The sequence below is a fragment of the Salvelinus sp. IW2-2015 genome, linkage group LG7, assembly GCF_002910315.2.
Source record: "Salvelinus sp. IW2-2015 linkage group LG7, ASM291031v2, whole genome shotgun sequence".
NCBI lineage: Eukaryota > Metazoa > Chordata > Actinopteri > Salmoniformes > Salmonidae > Salvelinus > Salvelinus sp. IW2-2015.
This window is the reverse complement of record NC_036847.1, coordinates 15,099,945-15,122,842: the sequence shown is the minus strand read 5'-3', so window position 1 is coordinate 15,122,842 and position 22,898 is coordinate 15,099,945. Positions and strand designations below refer to the sequence as shown.

Sequence of the window (22,898 nt, the reverse complement as noted above, 5' to 3'; positions counted from 1 at the left end):
CGTAGCTCCAGCGACAATCCCCAGTCCGGGGTCTCCAGCGACGATCCCCAGTCCGGGTCCTCCAGCGAAGATCCCCAGTCCGGGCCTCCAGCGATGATCCCCAGGCCCGGCTCCAGCGATGGTCCAGCCGGGTTCCAGCGACGGTCCCCAGCCCGGGGTCTCCAGCGACGGTTCCCAGCCCGGGGCTCCAGCGACGGTTCCAGCCCGGGGTCCCAGCGACGGTCCCAGCCCGGGTCTCCAGCGACGGTCCCCAGCCCGGTGTCTCCAGCGACGTCCCCAGCTCGGGGTCTCAGCGACGGTCCCCAGTCCCGGTGTCTCCAGCGACGGTCCACATTCCGGGGTCTCCAGCGAGGCGTCCCCCGGTCCGCGGGGGCCTCCGGCGGATATCCGCAGTCCAGGCCTCCGGCGATGATCACGGTCTGGATCTACAAAGCGGAGGGATCAGTGTAAAGAGGGGGGGGGTGGCGTCCAGAACCAGAGCCGCCACCGAGGGTAGATGCCCACCCGGACCCTCCCCTATAAGTTCAGGTTTGCGGTCGGAGTCTGCACCTTTGGGTGGGGACTGTCACGCCCTGACCTTTATTATTATGTTTCTTTATTATGTGGGTTAGGTCAGGGTGTGACGAGGGTGGGTATTTGCTTGTTTTGTTGTCCTAGGGTTTTTTTGTATGTCTAGGGGTTTTGGTAAGTCTAGGTATATGTATGTCTATGGTGGCCTGAATTGGTTCCCAATCAGAGGCAACTGTTTATCATTGTCTCTGATTGGGGATCATATTTAGGTTGACATTTTCCCTTTTGGTTTTGTGGGTTCTTGTTCTATGTTTAGTTGCCTGTCTGCACTATCCATATTAGCTCCACGGTTCGTTTTGTTAATTTGTTCGTTCTGTTCAGTGTTCGTTCTTTAATAAAGAAGAATGTACGCTTACCACGCTGCGCCTTGGTCTCCTCCCTACGACGGCCGTGACACTGACGTCCTTGGGTAGGCAGAGGGAGTCTGGAAGGGCATCAAGGAATCTTTGGGTWCTCTGAGAATTTATAGCACGACTTTTGATGATCCTTGGTTGGGGTCTGAGCAGATTATTTGTTGCGATTGCAAACGTAATAAAATGGTGGTCCAATAGTCCAGGATTATGAGGAAAAAGATTAAGATCCACAACATTTATTCCATGGGAAAAAACTAGGTCCAGAGTACGACTGTGGCAGTGAGTAGGTCTGGAGACATGTTGGACAAAACCCACTGAGTCGATGATGGCTCCGAAAGACTTTTGGAGTGGGTCTGTGGACTTTTCCATGTGAATATTAAAGTCACCAAAAATTTGAATATTATCTGCTATGACTACAAGGTCCGATAGGAATTTAGGGAACTCAGTGAGGAATGCTGTATATGGCCCAGGAGGCCTGTAAACAGTAGCTATAAAAAGTGATTGAGTAGGCTGCATAGATTTCATGACTAGAAGCTCAAAAGACAAAAACGTTTTTTTTTTTTTGTAAATTGAAATTTGCTATCGTAAATGTTAGCAACACCTCCACCTTTGCGGGATGCGCAGGGGATATGGTCACTAGTGTAACCAGGAGTTAAGGCCTCATTTAACACAGTCAATTCATCAGGCTTAAGCCATGTTTCAGTCAGGCCAATCACATCAAGATTATGTTCAGTGATTAGTTCATTGACTATAGCTGCCATGGAAGTGAGGGATCTAACATTAAGTAGCCCTATTTTGAGATGTGAGGTATCACAATCTCTTTCAATAAAGGCAGGAATGGAGGAGGTCTTTATTCCAGTGAGATTACTAAGGCGAACACCGCCATGTTTAGTTTTGCCCAACCTAGGTCGAGGCACAGACACGGCCTCAATGGGGATAGCTGAGCTGACTACACTGACTGTGCTAGTGGCAGACTCCACTAAGCTGGCAGGCTGGCTAACAGCCTGCTGCCTGGCCTGCACACTATTTCATTGTGGAGCTAGGGGAGTTAGAGCCCTGTCTATGTTCGTAGATAAGATGAGAGCACCCCTCCAGCTAGGATGGAGTCCGTCACTCCTCAACAGGCCAGTACTGTATGTCATACATTTTTTCTGTATTATGTCAACAAAAYAAATTGGTTCAGAGATTCAATAACAGACAATTCTCATACAGTATCACTTCCCACGCATGGGTTGTATTCCTATGTTACTCACATTGTCATTCCTACTACAGAGTGCTGCGAATGGTTAGGGTACCCATTATGGCTGATGAATTTCAATTTACCACTCTGTCCTAAGGAAGATAGGACTACAGCTGTTTATCGAAAGACGAAAAGACTTTCTAATTTATTTGAGTGAATCTAGGTCTTAAATAGACCATGCATAATGATTCTCCATTGCATGATCTTTTCATTAATCAACCACCAGATCACTATGGGGGTTTAATGAGCCATAAATATCTTTCACTTTCTTGAGACAGTGAAAACACAAATACAAATTTACACATTCACATCTAAACACACTTTAATACCCTTGCCCCATAAATGGAACAAGAGAAAATTATTTCATAACTTAAACAAAAAACAACACTTCATTTGTGTTATTTTCCCCTGGCTTTGGTTAGTATTAAGGTGGCAGGTCAGCTTTTCATGATCAGTCCAGCAAATTGCACAGGCTGTAGACAGGGAGCAGTAAATAGCCTGGTTATCTATATGGGACACATGCTCTGCTCTCTCTCTCCCTACCCAGCATCACAAAACAACTGATCTCAACAGCAACCTTCGAGGCTCCAGCAACACAGAGTGCTGCTCACTGCTAACACTGAATGAATATCCTTACCTGTTTCAGCGCTCATGTTTATGCTGTGATAAAGTTCATGTTTTATGGCATGTCTTTATGGAATCACTCATACATACATTTATGTTATGCTGCTGTTCTGAATGTTGTTGTCAGGGCACCCTTCTGTGTTTCAGTCCTGTTGGAAGTTTAGCAGAGGGACAGTCATAAGTCACAGACGGGCAATATTATTAATATCCGGGAATTAATAATATGATTTGAACAGATTTTGTCCGAGGCAAATCACCTCAACTACACAGCATGCGGACATCACTGAAGGAATCCAAGTCCACAATGACCCACACTTCAAAGTCAAAGTGATTTTTTACATTTTTATTAAACAGMTTTTTTTTCTCTTACCCAAATAGAATTTGTACAATTGTAATCAAAGCGAGGGGATGTGGTTGTCCCATCTCAGCAATTTCAATGTCTATGAATACCGCTGGTCTATTGGTCGCTGACACTTTCTGTCAATAAATCATTGGTCATACCGTAACTAAACAGAGAGCATTCTCTTGGTGGTATCCAGGTGTGCTCCTGTAATCATTAACATTGTCAGCGAACCAAGGGGAAATCCATCCTCTGTTTAATTCCCAGGCACTTGACATTTGCCTGTTCATTACCAAATGAGTCATTACCTGATGCAATCACTGATGAGCTCATTGTCCCCATTAGGTTTGAATAGGATGCATGTCAAGTGGTGCTTGTGGGTCTGTCACTTTGCATTAGCAGCTGTTTATCATGTACAGCAAATGAGTGTTTAACCAATCAGAGATGCCGGACACAATCACCACTCCACTCACAACAAGTCAATATCAGTTACACACCTTATGGGATAGTCAGTATTGAGTAGGTTAGCAATTACAATTTATGGCCTAGTCAGACCATTACTCTGTTCCAGCTGGCTAATAGGCGTTTTTAGATACGTACTGTTTGATGTAGCACAGAGAATATTCGACTAAACTTAACTTGTTAATACTTTCTCAATTCCCGACTCGGAAGACGACCAATGTCTTCTAAACGTCCATGTCTAGTTGCAGGGGGTTTGTTTGAATTTAGAAAATGCTCTGTTATTAAATTTAACGTTTTGCTCCATGAAGTAATCCAACAATGTATTCGCCGCCATCTTGTCTATTTCAAATCTTCTCTCATTGATTGAGACAGGTGGGTGTCCACCCCAAAGTGCCGCATGTCATGATGACACTCACCTGTCTCAATAAAATGAGAGAAGATTTTTAATTTGAAAAGAAATGGCGGCGTACACATTGTTGGATTGCTTGGTTAGCAAAACATTTAATAACGGAGTGTTTAAAAAATGCAAGCAAACCCCCTGCAACTAGACATTGATAATAAGAAGACATTGGTTGTCTTCCGATGTCCGGAATAGAGGATGTGTCGCCAAGTTAAGGTTGGTCGAAAATTTGGGGGCTCTCGAGTGGCGCAGAGGTCTAAGGCACTGCATCTCAGTGCTAGAGGCATCACTACAGACCCTGATTAGATTGGGAGGCCAATAGGGCGGCGCACAATTGTCCCAGCGTCGTCTGGGTTAGAGTTTGGCCGGGGTAGGCCGACATTGTAAGTAAAAATGTGTTCTTAACTGACTTGCCTAATTAAAAAAGGTTAAATAAAATAAAATAAAGAAATAAAGTTGGTAGAACATTATCTGCTACTCCAACAGTACCTAACCTGTAACGGCTAATGGAGCATCACCTTAGCCCGTTACAATCTGCTAGCTATGAGTAGGTAAGACTCCCAATGAATTTCAATCTGAGATGGTAGGTTCACCTTGGGTGACTCTGGCAAAAATGCTCCATTCTCCAATGGTCTTGTTTGTGGTCAGTGTTAAGTTTTTCATTGGCTTTTCCCCGAAAATTTTTTCAGAAAGGATTATCCTACAGTATGAGAATGCTGGATTGTAATGATTTAGCTCGTTTGAATCAGACCTTTTAGACACAGTTGGTCATTTTTCTCAAGCTTGAAGTGCAACATATTGCACTGTTATTAGACACGAAAACATAGCCTTTGGGCTGGATACAAGGATCATGTACAAAACCTCTCTTTCGAAAATGTGAGCAGCCAAAATTATTCCTTGATTGTAGAGACAGAATTGTGGAGAGGCAGGAATAGAGTGGTACTGTGCCTGTAGTGCTGATGGTGATTCATATGAAGAGCATTGTACTGCATTCACATGACTGCCAAGAATATAAGGTAGCCATATAAATAATAGCTCATCTTAAAAAAAAATCCAAATGAATCATGTGAAGCATTTTCCATAAAAAATAAAAAAGAAGGAAAAAAAGAAGTGAACAGTTTTCTGCGATTTCTCGGTTCACTATTCTCTCTCTACTCAATATCCCTGTGAACTACTGACAACCCTCCTTGACCCCTTTCAGTACCCACATCTAGGCCAGGCTGCCTCTCTCGCTCTCCCACAGGGGCATCTGTCTAAGACATTATTCTATTATGGGCAAATTAAAGAGCTAGGAAGCTCTTCATAATGCTGATGAGAAATGCATGGATATTGCCGCATAAGAAAACATTGAGACACTGACACTGAACTGACCTGTGCACAGTAATATTCTGTTTTTGTCTCAAATATTTCATTTGTATTCTATTAATGCCTGTGTTCAATCTACTGTAAATATGCCATTGTTAAAATATATAACAATTGTAATTATATAGTATAGCTTTCATAGCATAATATCAATYAGCATTAACATACAGTACCAGTCAAAAGTTCGGGTGATTGTGGAAGCCAAGTCATCTGATGCAATACTCCATCACTCGCCTTCTTGGTCAAATAGCCCTTGCACAGCCTGGAGGTGTGGTTTGGGTCATTGTCCTGTTGAAAAACAAATGATGGTCCTGCTAAGCGCAAACCAGATGGYATGGRGTATCGCTGKAGAATGCTGTGGTAGCCATGCTGGTTAAATGTGCCTTGAATTSTAAATAAATCACAAACAGTGTCACCAGCAAAGCACCCCCACACACCATCACAACTCCTCCTCCATGCTTCATGATGGGAACCACACARGCAGAGATCATCCGTTCACTTACTCACCGTCTCACAAAGACGCAGCGGTTGGAACCAAAAATCCCAAATTTGGACTCATCAGACCAAAGGACAGATTTCCACCAGTCTAATGTCCATTGATCGTGTTTCTTGGACCAAGCAAGTTTCTTCTTATTATTGGTGTCCTTTAGTATWGGTTTCTTTGAAGCAATTCGACCATGAAGGCATGATTTTTGCAGTCTCCTCTGAACAGTTGATGTTGTATCTGTTACTTGAACTCTGTGAAGCAATCTGAGGCGCAGTTAACTCTAATGAACTTATCCTCTGCAGCAGAAGTAACTCTGGGTCTTCCTTTCCTGTGGCGGTCCTCATGAGAGACAGTTTCATCATAGCGCTTGATGGTTTTTGCGACTACACTTGAAGATACTTTCAAAGTTCTTGACATTTTCTGCATTGACTGACCTTCATGTCTTAAAGTAACGATGGACTGTCYTTTGTCTTTGCTTATTTGAGCTGTTCTTGCAATAATATAATATAATTGGTATTTTATCAAATAGAGTTATCTTCTGTATACCACCCCTACCTTGTCACAACCCAACTGATTGGCTCAAATGCATTAAGAAGGAAATAAATTCCACAAATTAACTTTTAACAATGCACACCTGTTAATTGAAATGCATTCCAGGTGACTACCTCATGAAGCTGGTTGAGAGAATGCCAAGAGTGTGCAAAGATGTCATCAAGGCAAAGGGTAGCTACTTTGAAGAATCTCAAATATAAAATATATTTTGATTTGTTTAACACTTTTTTGGTTGCTACAAGATTCCATATGTGTTATTGCATAGTTTTGATGTCTTTACTATTATTCTACAATGTAGTAATAGTAAAAATAAAGAAAACCCTTGAATGAGTAGGTGTGTCCAAACGTTTGACTGGTACTGTATATAACTTGTTCTCTTGCTTATCTTTGAACCGAGGGCCATCTGCAGAGATCCTGCCATTCGATCATTTGGATGTTTTCCAATGCGAAGCAAGATTAAAGGCTGGAGTTGATGTAGATTGGTCCAGGAGGCACAGAGCCCCTTACGGGCTATTGAACGGAGGGAAGCAGGGAACACAACAATAGACAACATCTTCACATAAAAAGAAGGCAGCAGGTAGTATTCTATCAAACACTTTGTCTTATGGGCTCGATGAGTGCTTTTTTAGATGTTCCCCCTCCTTATTCTGCCGGGTTTGAGATAGCCGTCTTGCCTCCTAGCTAACTTGCAAAACGATAAAACGTTGCTAACATTAATCTATTTTTCAATTCAAAGGGGAAACAGTTGGCTGTAAAATGTATTAGGATCAGACCTAGAATGAATTTGAATGATATGGTAGGAAAAAAATGTCCCTTAGGCATTTGCTTATGATACATAATTTAACTTGTGTAATAAGAAATGTAAGTCTCATTATGAGCATGTAATTTCTGTCATGAATGAAGATATACCGTTTGTAAGTACGGTATCGACATACTAAACCAAACACTAGTACTAATACTACTACAACCACCACCTCCACCATCTTCACTACAGCTCTACTTTAACAGAGCTATTGCAGCTACTCGGATGGTTGGAACTAGCTGATGCTCCCTCAGCACTATGATGGTGTGCTGCACTAACTACAGTATGAGGCACAAACAATTGCTCAAAATGGTGCTGATCTAAAGGACTTGAGTGGTTTACAAATGTTCCCAGTCCAGAGAAACTCTATTAACTTTCCCATCAACTGTACAGTAATCTTTCTCAGTTTCCCCCTGTAATTATCCAGAACTGATTTCAACTGTATGGCTTGAGGAGTCCATCAGTAGCTTCAAATTAAAGCAGTAAATCAAATCTGTTTTTAAGACAGAAAATTCATATTTTTCCCTTTTCCCTTATGGTTATATGCGTCCTATAAGACTTTTGTATCAATGTTTCTCTGATCAATATGCTACTCTAACAGTGACTGACTATTAATGCATGCGGATCACAGTATCTTCATGCTTGTTTTTGTACCTGCAGAATGCCGACAAATAGACAACCTGTTGTGAATACAGTACATACAGTAGTACCACTACGCAGTTTTATTGTTGGTGGTCCAAAGTTCAGATAGTGCCACAGCTGCCATACTGTATGTGTCTTACAGCAGGGACGTTTTTTGTGCATTTATCATTTATGTAAATAGACCCTTCAAGAAATCTATCCAGTGGCAGTGACAGCCAGATGGGCAATCCAAAACAAACCTTTTGGTCTTTACATTATTTGAAAGACAAACATTCCATGAGTGAATGATGCTAACAGGTTTGTAGTGTTTATCTCTGACAGTAGCCCCCTGCCATGTTGGGACACAGCATGTCTATGTAGGCCTTATTGTAATGGGAAAGCTTGCTGATCAGGAGGCAGGTGGCATATTCCTCCACTGCACAGCAATGGACATGATGAAAGTGGGAAATGTTGGCTCCACCACACCTGTCTGGCTTCTGACATCACTCCCCTATTATTGCTTTGCAACAGTCATTCAGCTCAGCACCAGTGAATTATGGAGTGAGCTAGGCCAATCAGAGGTGAGATGGTGTACTACTCTATATGAGGCAACCACCAGCAACTTGTGTGCCTGTGTTTGAATGATAGCATGTGCTTGGAGAAAGTGGAAAAATGTGTGCGTGTGTGTGTATGTGCGAGTGTGTGCGCGACTGCATGTGCGCGTGTGTGTACGTGCGTGTGTGCATGTACAGTATTTGTGTGTTCAGTGAGAGTGAAGGAGAGACACATACATGGTTTACTTAATTGCTCTGGCGTGATCACTCTCAGTCATGGCAATCAGTCTTTCTTAAATGAGGTGTTCAGTTGCAAAGATGAGTTTCTGAGTTTTGACAAGTAATGTATGATGTAATCAAATGTTCACACAAGCACAATGAAGACTTGTCACAATGGATTTATTGAAGTCTTACTAGTGTAGTAAGAGTAATTGTGTTGATTTCATTTTCTTGTCACCCTATGAGTTTTTTCACAGGTAGTAGAGTGCTGTACCTGTCATCTATTTCAGCCACATTTCTTTTTTAATTTCAGAGCCATTCTAAAGTAAACTGTTTGAAGTCCAAGACAGGATGATTGACACGTTTACACTCACAGCCATTGGTTTGCATCTCTGCCTGTCTACACTGTGATGTTGAAATATAACTGTTCTGTCTCACTAGTCACAGTAATGACCTGAGAGGAGCGTTCCTCACATTAATCCCCCACTGGCTTGTTGTCGCTGTTTGCAGATATGGAGACATGGTTCCAGACTCCATAGCGGGCAAGATATTTGGCTCCATCTGCTCCCTCAGTGGCGTGCTGGTGATTGCTCTACCTGTGCCTGTTATAGTCTCCAACTTCGCGAGGATCTACCACCAGAACCAAAGGGCAGATAAGATGAGGGCACAGCAGGTAAGAGAGAGAGGCATGATGTCATTCTCATCACCTGCATGTCAGTGTGTTGTGAAAGTCGACAGACGCTTTGCTGTAATGTATCCGATGTATGATAGGGTTCTATTCTTACTAGGTGTGCTTGTCAGGCAAATGCCGATTGGAAAGCTACAAGGATTCACACTGTCTTGTGAAATGTCCGTTTTGTATTTATTCCCCAGATATTGCTCACTGGGTTGTATGTGGAGCAAATGCTGACACAGGCATTTCTGTCCAATTCTTTTCCATTCTCCAGAAAGTGCGCCAGGCAAGGATTCGAATGGCTAAAAAAGGGGCCACCAATGCATTCTTGCAGCACAAAGAGGATGGGGGATTGCAGGTGAGCAATACACATGAGCAAATGTTTCCTTGTGCTCATATACAGAATCACAGTTATTTCACTGGTGTGTGTTTGGATTTCACATGTGCAGCATACAGTATTTCACCTAAAGTATGTTTAAATATATATATATAGTAGCACAGACTCATCAGGGTCTGCGCAAAGTAGGGAAGAGTCAATGGCAAAACGGTAAATACCTACTTTAATGCTTTTAGCAGAGGTTCTGGACTGATAAGATAAAGCATTTGGAGTTCAGCTTCGTGATAAAACAAAATAGCACTAAAGCTTTTCTCTTTTCTGGAGATAGTTTTGTTGCCATGGCATCATTAATTGTTCCTTTAACTGTAGCTTATTCTTGGCCAATAATGACTGGATTTACTTCAGAATCAGACAGATTACTCTCTCTCTCTCTCTCTCTCTCTCTCTCTCTCTCTCTCTCTCTCTCTCTCTCTCTCTCCTCTCTCTTCTCTCTCTCTCTCTCTCTCTCTCTCTCTCTCTCTCACTCACTCACTCACTCACTCACTCACTCACTCACTCACTCACACTCACTCACTCACTCAACTCACTCACTCACTCACTCACTCACTCACTCACTCATCCTCACTCACTCACTCACTCACTCTCACACACACACACACACACCACACACCCCACCCCACACACACACACACACAAAATTCTGGAGCACCTCCCCTACACCAACACTTTCTGCTGTAGTTTCACCTACCTAATCTTTACTTTACTGACTTTATTGTCCCCATGGGGAAATGTTGTTGCAGTGTCATGTACACGTTTAAAGAGGTGTTTAATTACAAAACAAATTGACAATACAACTTTCACATACCAATAAAAAGAGACTAGCCTGCTGGCCTTATCTGCATAATAATCTCATGTCATTATGATTGTCAATTTGAAAAACATATATATATTAAAGAAAAAAGATGAATAAAGCTGCTACCCGGGAACATCAAGCACATTCTAAGAATCAGTCAGCTTCAGTTTCAATGACATTTCAAATAACCAAATGTCACGTTGACAGTCATTAATATTTAACCCCAAACTTTCCTTTGATTAAATCTATCCAACAGAGTCAGCACCAATAGTCCTACAATAATGAAGGATGACTTGCTACACCAAATATCTATTATTTTCCCCTCAGAATGAATCTCATTCACAGTATGCAAATAAATTGTTTCAACCAATGATCCTACACTCTTAGAAAAAAAGGTGCTATCTAAAACCAAAAAGGATCTTCGGTTGTCCCCATAGGAGAACCTTTGAATAACCCCTTTTGGTTCCAGGTATAACCCTTTTGGGTTCCATGTAGAACCCTTTCCCCAGAGGGTTCTACATGGAACCCAAAAGAGTTCTGTCTGCATTCAAAAAAGGTTTTCCTATGGGAACAGCCGCAGAACCCATTTGGAACCCTTTTTTATAAGAGTGTATTGAGAGGTCAGGGAATCAGAGAACAGAAAGCAGAGGTTGTGGACAGGCAGTTTATGGACACACATAGGTAATGGTGTTAGCAACAGGGGCCACAAAATATAGAGTTACTAGAGGATGAGTAGCAATTCACTAGTCTCCTGATTCACCATCCATCCTGAGCTCAGTTGTATTACCTCAGACTTCACCTAAATAAAACATTCTAACATAGCGTATCTACAGGTAACTGCCAAAATAATGGAAACACTTCAGTAAATATGGGATACAAAGTATATTCAAAGCAGGTGGTTCCACACAGGTGTGGTTCCTGAGTTGATTAAGCAATTAACATCCCATCATGCTTAGGGTAAAAATGCTGGGAAGGGCATTATTTTGGCCATTATTTTGGCTACCATAGCTATGCCCCCATAAGATGGCAATGCCCCCATCAGCAGGGCACGAGTGGTCACTGAATGGTTTGATGAGCATTAAAATGATGTAAACCATATGCCATGGCTGTTTTAATCACCAGATCTCAACCCAAGTGAACACTTATGGGAGCTCCTGGTCCTTCGCCTGAGACACCATTTTCCAACACCATCAACAAAACACCAAATAATGGAATTTGTCGTTGAAGAATGGTGTCGCATCCTTTCAATAGATTTCCAGACACTTGTAGAATCTACGCCAAGGTGCATTGAAACTGTTCTGGTTCGTGGTGGCCTAACACCCTATTAAGACACTTTATGTTGGTGTTTCCTTTATTTTGGCAATTACTTGTACCTTTGTATCTCTTGTATTTCCCTAGTTATTGCCCTTTTTTGGAAAGATCAGGTCATATAGTGTAGACACTGAGTGTCCATGACATAGACTGACCAGGTGAATCTAGGTGAAAGCTATGATCCCTTATTGATGTAACCTGTTAAATTCACTTCAATCAGTGTAGATGAAGGGAAAAATGTTTAAGCCTTGAGACAATTGAGACATGGATTCTGGATGTGTCCCATTCAGAGGGTGAATGGGCAAGACAAAAGGTTTAAGTGCCTTTGAATGAGGTATGGGAGTAGGTGCCAGGCGCACCGGTTTGAGTGTGTCAAGAACTGCAACACTGCTGGGATTTTCCACACTCAACAGTTTCCCGTGTGTATCAAGAATGGTCCACCACCCAAAGGACATCTGGCCAACTTGACACAACTGTGGGAAGCATTGGAGTCAACATGGGCCAGCATCCCTGTGGAATGCTTTCGACACCTTGTAGAGTCCATGACCCGGTGAATTGAGGCTGTTCTGAAGCCAAAATGGGGTGCAACTCAATATTAGGAAGGTGTTGCTAATGTTTTGTACACTCATATATATATACTGTAACGACTCTGGGTTTATAAGCGCGGAAATCGACTCTGCCGCACGAGCATGCTTTTGCGGCACAGTCGATAGCGCACCGGACTTCGGGCTAGAAGGTCGAGGGTTCGAAACCTGCTCRCTGCCTGTTTCATTACAATATTGTCCATATCCTATTTTGAAATGCCCTGCCCTATAGGGCATATAGGCATTAGGTAACTATTCTAATGTTATCATCATTGCACGTAACCCCTCCATGATGACCCCTCCTCACAGAGGTTTACTCCATGTAAACATCAGTGCTTGACTTGGACTGAATTTTTTTCATTTGAGCTAATTAGACACTTTTCAACTACTTARTACTTTCTAGCTACTTTTGCAACTACGTAGCATGTTAGRTAAKCCTTCCCCTAACCTCAACCCTTTTAGCTAACCCTTCCCCTAACCTTAACCCTTTTAGMTAACCCTTCCCCTAACCATAAGCTTAACTCTTTAACCTAACTCCTAAACTTAACCCTAACCCTAACCTTAACCCGTAACCCCTCACCCTAACCTCTAGCCTAGCTAACGTTAGCCATCTTGCTAACGTTAGCCACTTAACTAGAATTCGTAACATATCATACGCTTTCAAATTCGTAACATACTGTATAGTATGTTTTGCCAATTCATAACATATAATATGAATTGTAATTCGTAACATATCATATACGGAATGGGTGATGGATATCCACAAATGAATACATACCATATGAAACGTAACATATCATACTAAAGGGAGAGTCTCGGATTTACGTACAGAATAATACTAAATGCTCTGTGACCAGGTTGACATACAGTACTATGTGCATGGCAGACTAGTGTAGTTAGTAACTGTGTGTTATATCATACACTCTATGATGCCAAATATGATTGAAGACGGCAATGCAACTGGAAGTATCTCCAGTAACATTCCTTAATAGCCGTAGCCAGTGCAGGGAATTAAAGAAGGGCTCCCTCCCAGACATATTTCAGTATARTAATCTTGCTTCACCAAAGGAGGAGAGAGGGATATAAGAAGATGCCCATTCTGCTGATTTAACGAGTAGAGGTGGGAGAGGAGGAGGAGGCACAGATGGGGAGGGATTGAATTCTCATCTTTACTATGCACCAGGTTGATTCCAGAGTAATCTTTATTTCTTCTCAGCAGCTGAAAGCTACTATAATCCAATATTTACAATCCCAGAGTGAGAGGGTATTTTTTTCAGCACGGATCTATAAACCCATTACTAACAGGACTGCAGAGCTATTTATAAACCTAGAGGGGTTGTTTTTTTCTCCCAGGTCTATCACAGGGTTGTATATTTTCCTGGTCCTCTTTGTCTTGCCTGCAGTTTTGTCTCTATACCAGAGCCCCCCCACAAACACCTATAGAACCACCTCCCCAATTTGACACCTCACTGTTTCCCGTAACATGGATCTTTAAAAAAACATTAGCATAAAGAATGCATGGCTTCCAGCCACAACCAAACTTAATCTATGAATCATGATTTGCAATGCTATGTCCCACAGTATTTCTATTTACAGTATGTTCCTCTTTTGATACATTAGGACAAATATAGCCAATTCTGTCATAAATTGCAAAACAAATAACCTAGGATTGAACTCTATCATCAGGACTGCATAATCCTATTCCAAATGACTGTGATTAACATTAATTGTAATCTACTGTATGAGGGATGGCTAACAGTCTGTTTTCTACTTGATGTAATGTAATGCAAAACATTCTCTCAGATTTCCAATAGCTAATATGAAATGTTCAACCACTCATGCAATGTCACCGCAGTGCAGTGTTTTGTGCTGTTGTACACGGCAACATATAGACTGGTGCAGAACAGCAAAACCATGGATTTAAGAACACACTACTCACTTAATCCATCTCCTCTGTAATCCAATGACCCAATAGAGCACGACTTCCAAAGGGCCAAAGCTAATTGTTTTTATTTCTACTTAGGGACGATCTTATCGGACATGTCTGTAGTGAATCAAACAGATGTCCCTTAGCCCGCTGACTCTGCAGCAGGTCTCCAGACTGGCTTTGTGACTAACATAGCTGTTTCCCTGCTCCCTCCCTCCCTCCCACCCTCCCTCCCTCCCAGTCTGACACACTCTCTCTCAGTCCAACAGATAAGATCATCTCAATGTAGATGACTTTGACAGGCTGTTCGCCGTCTATTGCAATAATGATAGCGATCAACCACCTTGACCTAGAAATCTCAGCTTCACAGCCAGATGTTTAACAAACCACAAAAAAAMGCTTTTTAGGAAGCATCAGAGGGGGCACTGGTCCTCTGGGCTTCTGTGTGTCTGGGTGAACATCACTGGAGAGAGAGGCCATGAACGGTCACTTACTGTACAATCAGACAGTTAAGGACAGTCACTCAGATGTATTTCCTTAGCCCTGTGGAGGCATACGGTCTACTCAGTAGTACTGTGTATGGTATTATTGTATCAATAATAACTAATTCTACTGTCACGTTCGTCGTATAGAGGACACCAAGGCGCAGCGRGATATGAATACATATTTTTAATATAAGATTAGTAAACACGAAGAACACTAAACAAACTAACAAAATAACAAAACGAATGTGAACGCTATAAACAACGAGTGCAGACATGCAACTTCACATAGACAATAACCAACAAACCAAACTGGAAAATGGCAACCTAAATAGGATCCCCAATCAGAGACAACGATAAACAGCTGCCTCTGATTGGGAACCAATCTAGGCCACCATAGACCACATACTCCTAGACTACACACACACACTAGACATACAAAAACCCTAGACAATACAAACAATCATATCCACCCTCACCCCTGACCTGACCAAAGAATACAGAAACATAGAATACTAAGGTCAGGGCGTGACAGTACCCCCCCCCAAATGTGCGGACTCCCGACCGCAAACCTGACCTATAGGGAAGGTCCGGTGGGCATCTACCCTCGTGGCGGCTCTGGATCTGGACGCCACCCCTTCTTTACACTGAGTCCTCAATTGTAGCACTGACCCGTGGATCATTGCCGGAGGCTCTGGACTGCGGATCTCGCCGTAGGCCCGGGGCTGGGGACCCTTGCTGTGTGGATCATCGGCGGATGTTCTAGACTGGGACGTTGCTGGAGACCCGGACTGGGGACCGTTGCTGGAGACCCGGGCTGGGGACCGTCGCTGGAGGCCCGGACAGGAGGCGACTCTGGCAGCTCCGGACAGGAGGGTGACTCTGGCAGCTCCGGACAGGAGGGCGACTCTGGCAGCTCCGGACAGGAGGGCGACTCTGGCAGCTCCGGACAGGAGGGCGACTCTGGCAGCTCCGGCAGGAGGGCGACTCTGGAGCTCGACTGGAGAATGTCTCTGGAGGCTCGGACTGGAGGGTGTCTGTTGGAGGCTCTGGTCTGGAGGGCGTCGCTGGAGGCTCCATTACTGGAGGGCGTCGCTGGAGGCTCCGGACTGGCAGCCTTTTGTTGGAGGCTTCGTGCCATGATCCTCACTGAGGCTTCGTGCATGGATCATCACTGAGGCTTTTGCATGGATCATCATGGAGGCTTCGTGCCATGGATATCACTGGAGCTCTTGCATGGATCATCACTGGAGCTTCGTGCCATGGATCATCCTGGAGGCTCGTGCCATGGATCATCATGGAGCTTCGTGCATGATCATATGAGGCTTCTTGCCATGGATCATCACTGGAGCTTCTTGCCATGGTTCATCACTGGAGGCTTCGTGCCATGGATCATCACTGGAGGCTTCTTGCCATGGACCATCAGGAGGCTTCTGCCATGGATCATCACTGGAGGCTTGTCCATGGATTATGGAGGCTTCGTGCCATGACCCACTGGAGGCTTCGTGCCATGGATCATCACTAGAGGCTTCTTGCCATGGATCATCACTGGAGGCTTCGTGCCATGGATCATCACTGGAGGCTTCTTGCCATGGATCATCACTGGAGGCTTCGTGCCATGGATTATCACTGAGGCTTCGTGCCATGGATCATCATTGGAGGCTTCGTGCCATGGATCACAATGGAGGCTTCTTGCCATGGATATCACTGGGAAGCTTTTGCCATGGTTATCACTGGAGGCTTCGTGCCATGGATCATCACTGGAGGCTTCGTGCCATGGATCATCACTGGAGGCTTCGTGCCATGGATCATCACTGGAGGCTTCGTGCCATGGGTCATCACTGGTGGTACCGGGCTGGGGACACGCACCTCAGGGCGAGTGCGAGGAGCAGGAACAGGGCGTACTGGACCCTGGAGGCGCACTAGAGGCCTGGTGCGTGGTGCCGGAACTGGTGGTACCGGGCTGGGGACACGCACCTCAGGGCGAGTGCGGGGAGGAGGAACAGGACGTGCTGGACTCTGGAGGCACACTGGAGGCCTGGTGTGTGGTGCCGGAACTGGTGGTACCGGGCTGAGGAAACGCATCTCAGGGCGAGTGCGGGAAGGAGGAACAGGATACACGGGACCGTGGAGACGCACTGGAGGTCTGGATTGTAGAGCTGACACAACCCGTCCTGGCTGGATGTTTATTTTCGCCATGCAAATGCAGGGCGCTGGCACAGGACGCACTGGGCTGTGCAGACTCCCTGGAGACATAGTACGCAAAGCCGGCACAGGATATCCTGGTCCAAGGAGGTACACTGGAGACCAGGAGCACTGAGCCGGCACCCTCCTTCATGCCCATTCTAGCCCGGCCAATGCGAGGAGCTGGAATAGAGCACTTCGGGCTAGAATAGCGCACTAGAGTCACCGTGCGCTTCACAGCATAACACGGTGCCTGACCAGTAACACTCTCCCCACGGTAAGCATGAGGAGTTGGCTCATGTCTCCTACCTGACTCAGCCAATCTCCTCGTGTGCTCCCCCCAAAAATGTCTTGGGGCTGCCTCTCGGGCTTCCGTGCAAGCCGTGTTTCCTCATCTCGTCGCCGTTCCTCTATTCTCCGGCACTTCTCCTCGTAGTATCGCCGTTCTGCTTTCGCTGCCTCTATATCTTCTTCAGAAAGGCGATACTCCCCCGGCTGTGTCCAGGGTCCTGCTCCATATAATATCTCCTCCCAGGTCCATTTCCCCATTAAGCGCTGTTCCTCTTTTRCACGCTGCTTGGTCCTTGTTTGGTGGGTTATTCTGTCATAAAACATAGAATACTAAGGTCAGGGCGTGACATCTACATTGTTTGTCGGGCAAAATCAAATCTCATGTGTTTACAATGTTAAGTTTGCTTATCACAGCAATACATTACCAGCTACTAATTCAAATATTAATGTCATTGTATTTTCACTGACAATATCTTTTCATGTGGGGCCATGTTGGGCTAAGTGATTTGCTCTCTTGCTGTGTCCCTCAGGATGGTGATGGTGACAGCACACCTTTTTGTGTGAAGAACAGATCCGCCTTTGAGCACCAACATCATCACCTATTGCACTGCTTGGAGAAAACCACAGTGAGTGCTCCTTTTATGCCTTTTAACTATCTCATGGATAATTTTGTCTGATATKACTTTTTATTCAAGGTTATCACTCACTTTGATGTACTTTATGCACACTCAGCAGTGTTACACTCATGATGTTTCACACTTTCAGCAGTTATGAGCAGCGATCATAGAATTAGAAAAACGTTATTGTCCACGCAATGTGGAAATTTGTCTTTCGGCTTCACCACTTAAAAACAGACATTAAACACCATCAGGAGAACATCATCCTGGAGCTATAGCATGCAGAAACCTACAGCTAGTTCAAATCTGTGCGGCCGATCAGAGGCCTTTTCTTTCTTTCTTTACTTAACCAGGAGAATCCCATTGAGACACAGTCTCTTTTACAAGGGTGATCTGGCTAAGAAGGCAGCAGTAGTCAATACATTATCAAAATGTACAACAAAGTAACACAATCCAGCCTGCAGGAAACATTTACACTCCTCCTGAACATCTTTGCCCCAGAGTTTTAAACTCACTGAGGGACATGATAGACATTTTTATTTKTTGTATGTTTCGACAGAATCACGAGTTCACAGATGAAGTCACCTACAGCGAGGTGTGTGTGACCGACTCAGTGGGCTTCCGCACCAGCCGCAGCACTTCGCTGTCCAGCCAGCAGGGGGCCACCACAACCTGCTGCTCCCGCCGGGCCAAGAGGAGGGCCTTCCGCCTTGCCAACTCCACTGTCTCTGTCAGCCGGGGCAGTGTGCAGGAGCTGGACACGCTGCACGTCACCAAGACTCCTGCTGGTACCCAGTACCCACAGAGGTACTGTACCACACGCACCATCCACCTGTCCACCTGATCCAAGGAGCCCACCCCTCCCTTTCTATCTTTGCCCCACCACTAAATCACCTGTAGAGGCTGTTGATGTTTTAGTATATTTTACTCTGGCCGATTCATTGAAAATAACCTTCTGCTGATCCTGAATTACGAGCTGAGGCAAAGTTGTTCAAGCTCTGCTGGCTCTAACCATTTTGATGCTGTTGATGTTTGTCAAAACAACCTCCATGGGTTTAATGATAAATGTACTATGTAAAAAAAAAAAAWCATTTGTCACTGTAGCATGACTAATGATAGTTTATTGTTTAGAGAAACAGTTGATAATGGAGAGATTGCACTTGCATTTTTATACATAGTTGTTGTAGATGGATGTATCACTTTACAGAGAGTGGAAGAACAAATTACCTGTCTAGAATACACTGATCTACTTACAATGATTACACATAAAAGTCCACTCAAAATAAACAAGTTGGACTATTAAGGGGAATATTGGCGTGCATTGTCTAACTTTATCTATGTGTGTGTGTCTGAGCAGTCGCTCCAGTCTAAATGCCAGGACTGAAGACCTGAAGCTGAACTGTGATGACTACACGGCAGCCATCATCAGTATCCCCACTCCCCCAGCCAACACTCCTGATGAGAGCCTACCTAACTCACCCGCCATCCCTGGCATCCTACGCAACTCTCGSTCCAGTACCTTCAACACCCAGGACACTGTCAAGATCTCCTCTTTATAACCCCCCAAGCACAGGACCTTGACCCATTGCACAAAAGAAGAGGAAGGGGGCCCATCAGAGAAGAACATGGGAAAGAAGGACATTCAAGGATGATACCACACACTCTTTGCAAATGCTTCAATCCAATACCAACGTAATGTCTACTGAATAGAGGTAGGGCTAGCGTGAATCTTTTTCATTTATTCATTCATTTGATTTGAACCATCCATGTGATGTGCTGGAAAGGTTACTGTGAGGTTGACCTTTTGGTCTAGGGAGTTACAGGGGGTGGGGGAGTTAGTAAATTAAGTGAGTATCACAGAGACTCACAGAGACTGTGAGCTGAGCAGGAACAGATGACAGCGTGTGAAACAGGAATCTACATGCCTCTTGGACTCAGAGAACGGACACATATGGATGGTGTGGTTGGTAAGAGGGTTTTTCAACAATAATATACCCACCGTGGCATCGAAGGCCTTTTACTTTTCAAGATATGCAACGTTAGAACAAGCAGGAAAAACTAATATACATAATGTGTGTAACAAATTGCAGGGAGAGATTATAAAGATTATGAATAATGACAAAATTATATTGATATATAAATACACCTTTAGAGAGAGAAATATTAATTCTGTATTCTGCAATAGATTTCTTCACACAAATTCAATGAAAATAAAGGAGAGATCGTTAGATGGTAGTACATATGTAACATATTTTGTATCATACGTCTCTAAATCACATGCATCTTCAAACTTTACCAAAAAATGTCAGTGTAATGACTAGCTTAATACAGCTATGCATGTTCCTGTACAGTAGATGGTGGAGAATAGAACTACTGATATTAGTGATATCAGATATGACTAGCTCATCGGTTATTTGCATGGTACCTTATTCTTTCCCTCAGAACAGTTAGTTTTATTTCTTTCTCCTGACAACATTGTAAAGTAATAATGATGTCAAGTGCTGCACCAGAAGTGTACATTAGGTTAAAAAAAATGAATGAAATAAAAACATTGAGGCATGTTCCTCGCCAGAATGCGAAGTGGGTGAGTATGATTGTGTGGTCTGTGTGTGGTAGGTTGGGAGGACTTGTGTTTATTGATCACAAATATGCATGGATACCGTTGTAGGTATTTTACCTGTTTTTTTCTTTGGGAAATAAAATGTAGAGGAGGGATTCAACAGCGTCTATTGTCAAAGAGAAAGAAATTAGGGAGAAGAGGTTACCAGTAAGAAAAGTTCACAGTTACCTTTCGTTGACTTCTCTTATTGTAATATTGTGTTACAGGGTTAAGTGTATGCAGCCCGTTGATGGCTGTGTAATTGACAAGCAACTTTTTTGTTAAACATGCTAACATATCGGTGCTGCTACTGTACTTCATTGAACTTTACTGTTGGCATGGCTCCAGTTCTGTTTATGAGATCTGGTGTTTGCAATAACCGTTGTAATTATTTTACTGCAAACTTTGGCAATCCTACTTTTTTTCTCTGATTATTATTATTTGCATAATATTGCAATGAAAGATTTCTCTGTAACTGTGCACACTACAGCTGTTCTAAAGTTACTTTAGTATTTATTCATATAATGCAGATAGGAGTAGAATGAGCACTATGTCAACCTCACACATATTTGCTAACATTAATTTCCAAACATATATAGCTATATGATTCACATTATTTACACAATGTCATTTTCTCATGGAAGTGATAACAGATGAGTAAAGTCGTGTCATATGCTTTATATGTGTATGCTGTATGAATACAACAAACGTTTGATGGGAAGATTATATAGTAATTATAAGAATCTTATACATACCACTCCTAATGAAGTGTTAACCTAACCCAATGATAAGTGACCGGATGTGTAGGCTCAGGAGAGGTGGCACCAGCCAGTACTCATGTCAGCGAAAGAGATGCACTGATTCCCTAGAGGACGATGAGCGGAACAGATCAAAAGCACAGATGTCTATATTCTATTCCACAAATAAAGCAATTAGAATTCAGAAAATTGTGTTGCCTTTTATTTTCATTCCCCCAAAAAGAGAAYGGATAGACGCTTTGTTCCAGTGATTCTTCCCCTGAATAATGGTGTTTTTTATCTATTTTATCCATCATCCCCTCTATGGTAAGATTTCATTTGAGAAGTCACCAGTAGGGGAGGCTACAACATATGATGTAAAATATCCCCCTTTCACCTTTACACTCAAATGACGGTAGACAATGATGACATTACCCCAATGTTTTTATTACTAATTGATTCATTTCAATTATCAACAGTCTGTTTTCATAGATAGTGCAGAATAAATACATTGCAGTGAAAATCTAAAGTACGGTATGCTTAGTTTAATCCCTCTGTGTGATCTGACCATAACATGACCTGTGTTGAGTAACCCTGTCCATCTCTGCGTGTATGGACTGGAACAGCGTTCTGTCTCTGTATGTTTTAGATGTCTGTCTGTCTTAATCTTCCTGACATTGGCTCTGACCTTTGTAGTGGCACTAACCTGTGTAAAATGACATCATTAATCTGATTTGTGGTATTGACATCAGAGGGTAGCTAGCTAGAAAAGGACTGAATGGGATTTACGGCTTCACTCATATTGCACTTGCTCCACAGTATTAGCCCTCACAATAGCTAGAGTCTAAGCCTCAAGTTCTTATTCCTAAAATCAGCCCTCGTTACATAAACATTTTAGCAGATGCAGAGCGATTTACTGAAGCAATCAGGATTATGCGGGCACATCAACAGATTTTTCACCTAATCGTCAGTTAATGGCCCAACGCTCTTAACAACTAGACTATCAGTGCCACCATATTTACTGTGGTGTCAGTATAGCCTATTTTATATATCTTCATATTTCATATTACACCTAAACCTTTTAAATGAAATAAATCAATAACAAACAAAAAAGACACGGAAAGATCGAGACGTATCACATATTTATTATAAGAGTTCATCTAAACTACAAGTTCAATTTATGGACTTACAATACCTACACTAACGTTCGAAAGTTTGGGGTCACTTAGAAATGTCCTTGTTTTTAAAAGAAAAACACCAGTCTCAATGTCAACAGTGAAAAGGCGACTCCGGGAAGCTAGCCTTCTGGCAGAGTCGCAAAGAAAAAGCCATATCTCAGACTGGCCAATAAAAATAAAAGATTAAGATGGGAAAAAGAACACAGACACTGGACAGAGGAACTCTGCCTAGAAGGCTAGCATCCCGGAGTCGACTCTTTGCTGTTGACAAAGAGACTGGTGATTTCTGAGTACTATTTAATGAAGCTTCCAGTTGAGGACCTGTGAGGCGTCTGTTTCTCAAACTAGACACTCTAATGTACTTGTCCTCTTGTTCAGTTGTGCACCGGGGCCTCCCACTCCACTTTATATTCTGGTTAGCGCCAGTTTGCCCTGTTCTGTGAAGGGAATTGTACACAGCGTTGTATGAGATCTTCAGTTTCTTGGCAATTTCTCGTATGGTATAGCATTTTCTCATAACAAGAATAGACTGACGAGTT

The 22,898-nt window shown here is 43.2% G+C and overlaps 1 protein-coding gene across 1 annotated transcript in view; it reads left to right on the top strand.

Annotated features, from left to right (window-relative positions):
* Nucleotides 1-21,367, top strand: part of LOC111966466 (A-type voltage-gated potassium channel KCND1) — a 70,175-nt gene extending 48,808 nt beyond the window's left edge. Inside the window, exons 3-7 of the mRNA XM_023991110.2 lie at nt 9,097-9,259; nt 9,534-9,617; nt 17,759-17,854; nt 18,405-18,652; nt 19,203-21,367. Coding sequence (XP_023846878.1) covers nt 9,097-9,259; nt 9,534-9,617; nt 17,759-17,854; nt 18,405-18,652; nt 19,203-19,404 — 793 coding nt within the window. The 3' untranslated portion in view covers nt 19,405-21,367. The remainder of the gene's footprint in view (nt 1-9,096; nt 9,260-9,533; nt 9,618-17,758; nt 17,855-18,404; nt 18,653-19,202) is intronic.
* The last annotated feature ends 1,531 nt before the right edge of the window (nt 21,368-22,898 follow it).